The sequence below is a fragment of the Diadema antillarum genome, unplaced genomic scaffold, assembly GCF_040938485.1.
Source record: "Diadema antillarum isolate AM-2024a unplaced genomic scaffold, OU_Dant_1.0 scf00000103, whole genome shotgun sequence".
NCBI classification, from domain to species: Eukaryota; Metazoa; Echinodermata; class Echinoidea; order Diadematoida; family Diadematidae; genus Diadema; species Diadema antillarum.
Window position 1 is genome coordinate 3,146,701 of NW_027270992.1, and position 10,381 is coordinate 3,157,081.

Genomic DNA, 10,381 nt, shown 5'->3' on the forward strand with positions numbered 1-10,381 from the left:
ATCACTTACGGAACATTAGAGAAGATACAATTCTAATTGAAATTCAAAGTTTGTTTGATGAAAATCGGTTTTAAAATGGCTGACATGCTAAAAAACAAAGTAAAACAAAGAAGTTCAAATAAAAGGTAAGTCCCCGTTTAAAAAAAAAGACCTCTTTGTTTTGGGGCATTTCAAAATCAATTTTTATCAAATAAACTTTGAATTCCTCTTTATATTGTGTGTTCTTTCATATTTTATAGAGGTTTCTCATTATTTCACAAAAAGTTAGAAACCTGAGACCCCATTTCAACTTAAACTATACAATCGCTTTAAAATCTTCTGAGATGTGCAGCCAAAGGATAAGTTACAGTCTTCTTGATTGAAGTACTCCATGGTTCAAAACTAATACAAGGCTCATGAAGAACTTGCATCCAAAAGGCGCTAAATCCATCATTTTCCAATGGATTTAGCGCCGTTTGGTAGCAAGCTCTTCATATCAACATTTATTATGATAAGTTATCATGAAACTGCAGGTACTCAAATAGACTAGCACTATATCTTTACCATGCGGGGCAACATTGGAAGTAATTATGATTTCTCACAAGTACATTAACTTTGAAGAAGAGTGGGTCAATGTTACATACTATGTTACTAAAGGGGTTGATGATACTTGAGATTTGAACAATATCTCTTTCATTTTGATAAAATTAAGAATTGTGCTTCCATGCTGCCACAATGTCAGCGTAATATCACACAAAGTGATCTCGTGTAGTTGGGGTGGAGAACAGCTTCATTTCCTGTTAACGGTGACTTCCATCCCTAGTCCTTACTGTTCATACCGAAACGCAAGGAGCTGCCGATAGTATCTGCAATGTGAACAAAAGAACCTACAGCTCGACGTGCTCTTACCACATCTCCGGACATATCGTCGTCAAAGTTAATAGTCCGCGTCTAGTTTCTTCTTCGTGTTGCTATTTCCACATCCTGTCCATGACACCATCGTATGGCGATTAGTCACGTGGTATCGGTGGTAAATAGGTACCAAAAGGAAGAGAACACCAGAAAGGGCGTAGACACCGATGCACACATAGAGAGCGATTCCGTACGACCCTGTCCTATTCATGCTTTCCCCTATAAAACAAAATCAAACAAACAAGCTTACATAAAAATATCAGTGAGTGTGTAACTGTGGAAGAATTTTTTTTAAGTGCTGAATCCACATAAACAGAATCGCAGAAGTTCCATTTAAGTAGGTCCTAAAAGAAGAAAGTAATTCCGACTTTCGTTTTTTTTTTTTTGCTTTTGTTTTTGTTTTTTTGTTTTTCGAAAAAGTCATATCAATAGCAACTACAAATGCGACATAGAGATTAGAATAAAATCTCACTTGCCGGTCACAGAATTACACACACATCTTTTCTAGTATGTATCCGTTATATCAAATATGTTATTTTTGCTCGAACACTGCAAATGTAACTTTATGGGAAGGTTTGTCGCTGCTGAAATTGGGACAAAAAAAGAACACGCAGACATGGGTTATGTGATATCTTAGTGCACGAACCATTTTGACGTGTTGTGACTTGAGGATGTCACTGCTCAAATCTCTACCATTCTCTGTTTGTTTGAACTTGAATTATTTGAATTTATTTGAACATGAAGTGAAATTGTTCTTTAAATGCAAATATGAAGTCAGAGTTCAGCACTATAAGTTACAATCACATAGATAATAGATAAAAAGACAAAACCAGAAGACAAAAAACAGGACAAGCAAACAGGGGTTTTTTTTCTATGCTTTACTACAAATCTTCTTGCCATTGTCAGGTCGGACGTAGTTGATTTGAAAACTGTACGGACACAGTCTTAACTGTAACTTATAGTACATCGTTAGCACATCTTTAGAGCACCCTTGCATGAATGGAATCAAGGAATTGCTATCAAAAACTGGAAAGAGGCCAAACAGCAGACCACATTACTAAACTGATATTTGTTTTAGTATCCACTACGAAATATGAATCATAGCGCAGAATTCAAGAATTCTGTTAACGCAAGATTTACATTCAAGACATTCTTATGGAGAGTTTAAAGTCTTCAAATAAATTGTATCACAAAATCTGGTATACATCAATCAGTGTTTGTAGAATATTACACGCAGTGGTTTGGTTCTCCGATCAAATCTACCTATTTGGAAAAAAAAAAAACTATTCAGTGTCACTGACTATTTGATTATTTAGATTGTGACAATAATACCTAATACGGAAGCAAGAATCACTCCAACGCCATAACTCATGGCCATCAGACTAGATGTTTCCCGGCCCCTGCTAACTCCGAAGACATGATTGGCGATGGAGAACGGGAGGCTGCTACCAACACTCATGACAACAGATCCTTGTGCTGAAAATACAAATGCAAGCAATGGAAGAGAAAGAAGTGACTGATTCGCGAGGAACATTCATTATATTGAAACTAATTTCGCGCGTACACTTCACAGGTTTTGTTTCAAATGGGTGAAATTCATTTCTTCTGCATTACTGCGTGTCCGATATAACTGGTTTTTATCTATTGATGAAAACATGCAGACAAACCGCAACCTTGATTGTTCATTCACTGAAGAAGACAGTGAGACTGACAGATATTAATTTCATTTTTGGGGGGGACTTCTTTTCTTTTTTGAAAGGTAGTTATATAAATGAGATGTAGGGCCCTCGAAAAAAAAAATCTTTGTCAAATATGAACTGCTTAAAGAATGTTAAAAGTGAAGTCAATGACGGTGAAATATCCACTTGGTGATAACAATGGCAACACGTCACTCCAACCCTAAAACTTCTGGCCAGTTATTACCTTCTTTAAAGAGGTTATGAATGAAGGCGTAGCATATTACCGACTGTATAAATTGCATGCTTGTGAAATTTTAACGCAACTGAAGAGATTGTTAGAACATCTGCAGAAATAATGCAAATGATGTTCGAGTGTGGAAACTGACAATCTCTTTATAGCTGTGCTCACCGACCAGTAGCGTCATAACTCCTGCGAGGCTTTCGGACACCAGTAGGCAGGCCATGACGGTCATTCCTGTCGTACTGGCGATCGTCGAGAGATATAGCTTGTGGAAAGGTAGGCTGTCGGAGACCAGGGCGACGATGACTTTACCGACCATGAGTGCGATACCGACGACGACGACGGCCTGGGCACCATTTGCCTCAGTGAAACCAAGCGACAGCATGTAGCTGACCTGGCAAGACAGAAAAAACAAATGAGGTGTCCTGACTGTAACGATGACATTAAAGCGCCTAGAACTATACAAGAACAAGCTTTCCGTAGACAAGAAACAACGGAAAAATTTGCACGATAGATATGTAGGACCCTACGTATATTTTGTATATGCATGTATGTAGCCTGGGCATCCCCAAGATGTGCAGTAACTTACCATTTAGATTCATATATCAAAAATATCTCTCTATTGAACTGTTCACTGTTATTCAAGCTTATCCGGAGCTCATGCAGCGCAGAATGATTGTACATAAGATTCTACGCTTTTAATATTGTTTTATAAGCAATCAATGAAGTTTGAAGAAAATCGGACAAGCTGCTTAAAAAAAAAAGTTTTGATGATTTTAAAACTTTTTGTTAATTCATGACTGATTAAGAATACTGCAACTTGTTTGTATTTTATTCGTGTCACGGCTGCAGTGAAACATGATAAGGAAAATATGACGAGAATATAATATATCTAAACGAAAGAACACTTGGCTTTACCGCTTTGGTTAGGCAGAAAGAGTAATATTAATCTAAATCTATGTCAGTAACAAGTGGAAAGTACTTTCCATTAAAAGAATGACGTTTTGGGGAATATCATATTCATATTTTCCCTTTTTCTTTCAGTATATCATTGTTGCACTAGACATTACGAATTGTGTAGTCTTCTTATCTCTAACCTTTATCCCATTTTATAACATTTTCTCAAAGTTCATCCATTTGTATCAGTAATATTCCTGCATTCATTAAATATCCAAAATATGTGTTTCGGTTTAATTACTCTTTTATATTTTAGATTTCGCCTGTGTGCACCGTATCAAAGATAGTGGCCGTGATGGAATCCCCATGGAATAGCATGAGAGCAATGGAGTATACGGGTTTGATTGTGAAAGTGTATTATCATATTTCAAGCTTTATAACTCTCTCAGAGACTTTGGACATTGATATGTACGATGCTATCATGGGAAACTTTTTTGCCAAACGGTACGTTCAACGAAGTGTTTGGCTCTTTGGCACTGGGAAAAGGCGTATTTCAAGAACTACCACCAGTAGGCCCTTATCATTTTTGAATCTTCATCATTGAATCAATGGATGAGTACCGGCAATACAACATGAAACACGCACTTAGATATTCCTAATGTGCTACAGGTCTATATAGGCGTATCACTTCATGTCACTGATGTCATTATTGATATCATAATCCTTACAAGACAACTTTCTTCATTAACCAACTAATGCAATTTTATAGACGACTAAGTTTGTAGATCTGAATATAACTTCTTAAGAAATGGTTTACAATTATGTCGCGGTATTCCCTATTGGAAACTTTGGCTAAATTCGATAGATTTCTTCCTTAAATGAAAATGTTTGTTAAGAAACCATGGATTTATTTTGTGTCAAGTTCACACACACAAGAGTAAGCAGGAATAAAACGAGAAAGATGTATTGCGTATTTCAAACTAACCATCTGAATCAGGAAGAATGAGTTTACGAGCCCAAACCCAAAACAGCCGATCGCTAGGCACCAGACATCAGGATATGTCATCGCAACAAGGATACCTACTCCAAGCGATCGTTGGATGATGTGGCTGTCGATTCCAGAGGTTTCATCTAAACTTTGACATGATGTTTTGCTCACACAAGAACTCATTCCGTCTTCTGAACTGTCGATGAAAACTGTCGCATTTTCCTCCTCTGACGTCTTCGAAGCACGAAACACAGGACTTTTGGCATCATCTCCTTCGGTGTCCCTAGCAACGGTCGCCCTTCTTGTAGGATCATTTTGCAAGTGTACTTTTTCCGAGACATCAACTTTGGTAGCAGTAGACTCCTCCGCTGCAAGGGGTTTCCGGTGCGTCCAGGCACAAATAGGAAGGACGAGTACAGCGATAATGCCTGCTATAGTTCGTAAGGTGTTTCTCCAGCCAAAACGATTGTTGAAGAAGTAGATGAACGGTCCAAGGGACAACATACCTGACAACAAAGTCATATAATTATGTACAAGGCTCAACACTTGAATTTAATGTTTGGTATATAGCCCCCCCCCCCCCGAAAAAAAAAAATGTAGAGACCATAGAAAGGAAGTCAATAATAATGAAACATCAATACGATTCAATAAAGCATGATGATTATCAGTTATTGCGGGGGAAATTAGCAGGTATTAGAAAGTGCTTCGAACACCACTTACGATTAACAAGAAGTTAGGAAAGGAATAGGTGAAAAATCAAATAATTTACTACGATATTTAAATAACTTTAAGCCACGATATCAAGCGAGAACAGGCAGGAAAAAGGGCTGTGAATAAGCTCGCTAAGTTTAATATTTTCAAAGTTAAATGCAGGCATAAACATGATTTCCATGGCACCAGAAATCAATGAAATTAATGTGTCCACCATAAAGGCAGTGCAAGGGAAAAAAGGCCAAAATAGACTAGGCTTGGCTATGAAGACTAGTGTGAATCTGGTGATGGCATATCTGTAAGATATCAGATGTTGATTAGATTTATTGACAACTAAGAAGATGGAATGACAATGACCGAAAGTTTTCATAACTAGTCGGTGAAAGCCATCGCAGTGTTCCGTTTGGAAAAAAAAAAACTTTGACGTGCTTTAAAGCGCCTGCATTGGTAGCAAATAGGTATGTGTAATAAAGATACGTTTAGATAAGTAGGCCCTACTCGGTGTAATATACCGTAGTAAATGAACAGACATGGGAAATTATTGTGCCTGGACCCAAGAAATCAAAAACAACCTGATCTATGTATAAACCAGTTTCTGTCTGACGACCAGGGCAAGGTAATCATGTGTGATTTGTTGTCAGTATCATACAAATACGCACAAAGACTGAGTGGTGGTAAAGGGCACTATAAATAGAATGATCAATAGCAAACAACCAATCAAATGACAAGGATCTATCAAGGTGTTATATGATATCACAACACGCATTGGCGTGTGAGAAATTTGCACCTTCTTTGTGAGTTGTCCATTTTATGATAGATAATAATGAAGATTGTGTGATGTCAGAACAAGAAAGTGAACCTATCAGAAATCTCCACTGAGAGTCCATTGTATAGGTTATCATTCTTACCTAAATTGGATGAGGCCATCGGCAGAGTAACGGCAGCCATGAGATGACGCAGTGGGAAGTACACATGAAGGAGTGAGAAAGAGCCGAACATGATGCAACCGGTACCCACCCCATAGAGCAGGCTGTAGGTGAAGAATGTTGGTGTGATGCTCGGCATGAGTGAGGTCAGTAATAGCCCTATGGCAAGAGCGGCGACTCCGCACGTCACTACACAGCGGTAGCCGAACCGCTCGACGAGCAGGTTGACGGGTATGGAGATTATTGCCGAGATTCCAAATGGCGCCGATCCGATCCAGGCTGTGTTAAAAGGGAGCGCTTGACGATTTTATAAACACTCCGGACCGGTTTCAGTTTTGGAGATGGGTCTTATAATACGATGGCCCCCTGTCTATAGTGGCCACCTGCCGACCACTAAGCACAATATATATATATATATATATATATATACGATATATATATATAGACAGTGCGAGAAGATCCACGGACATTACAGGGCATTCACAGACTAGCTAGTTCTGTACACGGACGGGAACCCTTCTCGCTCTCTCTCTCTCTCTCTCTCTCTCTCTCCCTCTCTCTCTCTCTCTCTCTCTCTCTCTATATATATATATATATATATATATATACGTTAGTAGAGTGTGGACTGCAATATGGCTGACAGTGCTCAACTATAATAGGAGCCAATGTAGTACAAGATATAGTAGGGTGGAAGGCGTTGCTTTATTAGTGACTTAGCTGGACAGTCTGTTTCTGCCGAAGCCTCGTCAGCAACTTAATCAGTTTATTGTTAAAGTACAGTGTAAGATATACGGCTGTGGTGCACTCAAGCAAGCAAACAACAGATACAAAAGATACATGCACGAAGGTCAACCAATGGAAAAACACCACCGCAGTCATCAGCTGGTTCAAGGGTACCCCGACAAGGCAAAACTCAACATTCCTTTCGTTCGACGTAGTCAACTTCTACCCGTCCATTGACAGGAAACTGCTCAACAAGGCCACCAAATAGTCAAAAACATTCACCACGATAACGCCAGCCGAAGAAGACATCATCTTTCACGCCAGGAACACCCTCCTTTTCAATGACAACGAGCCTTGGCAAAAAGCAAACGCAGACGACCTCTTCGATGTCACGATGGGCTCATACGATGGAGCTGAGACATGCGAACTTGTGGGTGCATACATACTAGGAGAAATCGGCACCGTAATCCCCAAAGAAAACATCGGGCTCTACCGAGACGATGGTCTTGCCATCATCCATAAACCCCGCAGAGCAGCCGAGAACACCAAAAAGATGCTCTGCGAAAAATTCAAAGAGTTCAGGCTACAGAGAACGGCCAGTGCAAATTATTTCCTCGATGTCACATTCGACCTCACCAAGAAGGAATTCAAACCGTACTCGAAGCCAGGGGACTCACACCTATACGTACATACAGAATCCAATCATCCACCCACCGTCACCAAGAGAATACCACAGTCCATCCAGACCAGCCTAACCAACATCTCCAGCAACGAGGACATCTTCAACAGCACCAAACCAGACTACGAGAAAGCACTCCACAAGGCCGGACACCAAACAACATTGACGTGCACACTCCCAAAGAGACAAACAGCTGCAGAGAAGAAAGAACACCAAAGGAAACAAAACATAACGTGGTTCAACCCCCGTTCAACAGACATGTTAAAACAAACTTCGGGAGGTAGTTCCTAGCCCTCGTCGAACATCACTTCCCTAAAGGGCATCAGCTTCGCAAGATATGCAACAAGAACACCCTGAAAGTAAGCTCCAGTTGCATGGACAATATGCATACCACAACAAAGGCACACAACAACAAAATAATCAACAACAGTCAAGAGCAAGCCAATGACTCCTGCAACTGCAGAAAGAAGGAGGATTGCCGATCCCTGGGAAATGCACAGCCAGGAACATCCGAAGCGAAGGTAGCGACCCCAGACGACGAAAAAGTATATATCGGCCTCACCTCAACCTCTTTCAAATCAAGATATGCCACACACAAGGCAAGCTTCACAAACAGGGAAAAACGACACCAGACAGAACCGAGCAAATACATCTGGGGACTGAAAGATGAAGGCACTCCCTACTCACTCACTTGGAGGATCATCAGGCACGCCCAACCGTACTCTCCCAAAACAAACCGGTGCAACCTGTGTCTATTGGAGAAACACTACATCATCACGGCCAAGAAACCAGCAATCCTGAACTCAAGAACAGAACTCATTTCAACATGACTAAACATAAGAAAAAGTTTTCCCTTGCAGAGCTTCGGCTACCGCTGTGTAGTAACGTGCGGAGTCGCCGCTCTTGCCATAGGGCTATTACTGACCTCACTCATGCCGAGCATCACACCAATATTCTTCACCTACAGCCTGCTTGCACAACTTTATAGTGTTGTTAATTAGTCACGTGCATGTATCTTTTGTATCTTTTGTTTGCTTGCTTGAGTGCACCACAGCCGTATATCTTACACTGTACTTTAACAATAAACTGATTTAGTTGCTGACGAGGCTTCGACCGAAATAGACTGTCCAGCGAAGTCACTAATAAAGCAATGCCTTCCATCCTACTATATATATATATATATATATATATATAGAGAGAGAGAGAGAGAGAGAGAGAGAGAGAGAGGTGTATCTTCAGCTGCTAAACCCCTGGGCCGTCGCATCTTATAGTAGTGTTGTATAACGAGAGTAAAGAAGAGGCGGTAGACGTTGCTTTTGTATCTATAGATCTATATAGATCTATAGACGTATCTATAGATTTTGTTCTTCCCTTCCTGTACACTTATTTCTGGTTAAGAACGCTACTTATGTGTCCTGTTCTTCTTTTTCTTGTGCCTATGTTCCGCTTATTTACACATACACCCCTTGATGTAATTGCTATTATGATTTTATTAATCGCCGTTATTGTCTATTGGTTGCCTGTCTTGACATAATGTGAGGAGATTTACAATTGTGTTTGTGCGTACTTAAATTTATTCGTATCTATTATGTACATGTGTGTGCGCAGATGTTTAGTCATACGCATTTGTAAGTGCTTATGCTTGTTTGTGATTGTATGTATGTATGTTATATTATGTAAGATTGACGTATATATACACTCCCAATTTAATAGTGTATTTATTTTCTGCCGTCTCTGCCTCTACCATTGTTGTTATCATTTTCACTATTTCCTTGATCATCATTATTTTTTGTATATGATATCCATGTTTTGTATTTTGTCCGATTTGTCCTCAGTCTTGATAAAGGGCAGAGCCCGAAAGCTTGAAGTAAAATCAAATTGTGAGGATTAAAAAGCAACGTCTACCGCCTCTTCTTTTATCTCGTGTTATATATCTTTCGGGATTTTTTTTTTTTTTTTTTTTGTAATCGCAACTGGAATTGAGTCTCACTGGATATGAGACCTCCCATTTATGTCTGATAAATGGAATAGTATTAGGCCTAATGATTTCATTCCACATATTTCTGGGTTTCTTATTGTTGTTGTTGAGAACTATTTATATAAACTTTCTTGACAAGAGATTATTGAAACAAAGAAAAGACACCCACCGACTGTCGTAACGCTAGAGTTAAACTCCTCCTGCAAGCTGACGAGGAGAATACTAAAAGACAATATAACCCCGAAGCTGAAGTAAAAGGCGAGGCAAGTCGAACCCGTCACTACCCAGCCCCACGACGTCCTGATCCGCTTGGCGAGGCCTGGTTTACCAGCCATGACTGAACCTGATCCTGAAGTCGGCACGATCTGTTTGACAGAGTTTGAACAAATGGCGTTTGAGGTGCAATTCCATCTCATTAAAAGTCGACTGGGATACAGAGTAATTTCGAACACGCAGTGTGGCTGAGGTTAAATCATTATCGTATATATATATATAAGAATGTGAAATCTGAACGTGCCACACGTTCTCAGCAAACAGCATTATTCGTACACTTTGTACCTATAACAATGCGAATGAGATTAGGCGATTCACCTATAACCTCAGAAGTCTTCTATCGTTGTGTAGAAACGCTAATTCTTAATATAAGTAGATGTCTTCTTTTTACATAA

At 39.7% G+C, this 10,381-nt stretch overlaps 1 protein-coding gene across 1 annotated transcript; it reads right to left on the minus strand.

The window, feature by feature from the left end:
• Positions 1 to 916: 916 nt before the first annotated feature.
• On the minus strand, positions 917 to 10,048 carry LOC139719018 (monocarboxylate transporter 7-like). Its single transcript, XM_071630459.1, has 6 exons — positions 9,883 to 10,048; positions 6,316 to 6,612; positions 4,868 to 5,202; positions 2,980 to 3,205; positions 2,224 to 2,367; positions 917 to 1,110 (listed from the first exon to the last, which is right to left on the minus strand). Exons 1-6 carry the CDS (start codon positions 10,046 to 10,048, stop codon positions 917 to 919), a joined length of 1,362 nt encoding a protein of 453 aa, XP_071486560.1.
• Positions 10,049 to 10,381: the final 333 nt, after the last annotated feature.

Coding starts and splice junctions, on each gene's coding strand:
- LOC139719018 (XM_071630459.1), bottom strand. CDS start 10,048: ATGGCTGGTAAACCAGGCCTCGCCAAGCGGATCAGGACGTCGTGGGGC. Junction 3,206..4,867: donor AAGACGGAATGAGTTCTTGT/GTGAGCAAAACA, acceptor CTGTCTTGCCAG/GTCAGCTACATGCTGTCGCT. Junction 2,368..2,979: donor AGTTATGACGCTACTGGTCG/GTGAGCACAGCT, acceptor TTGTATTTTCAG/CACAAGGATCTGTTGTCATG.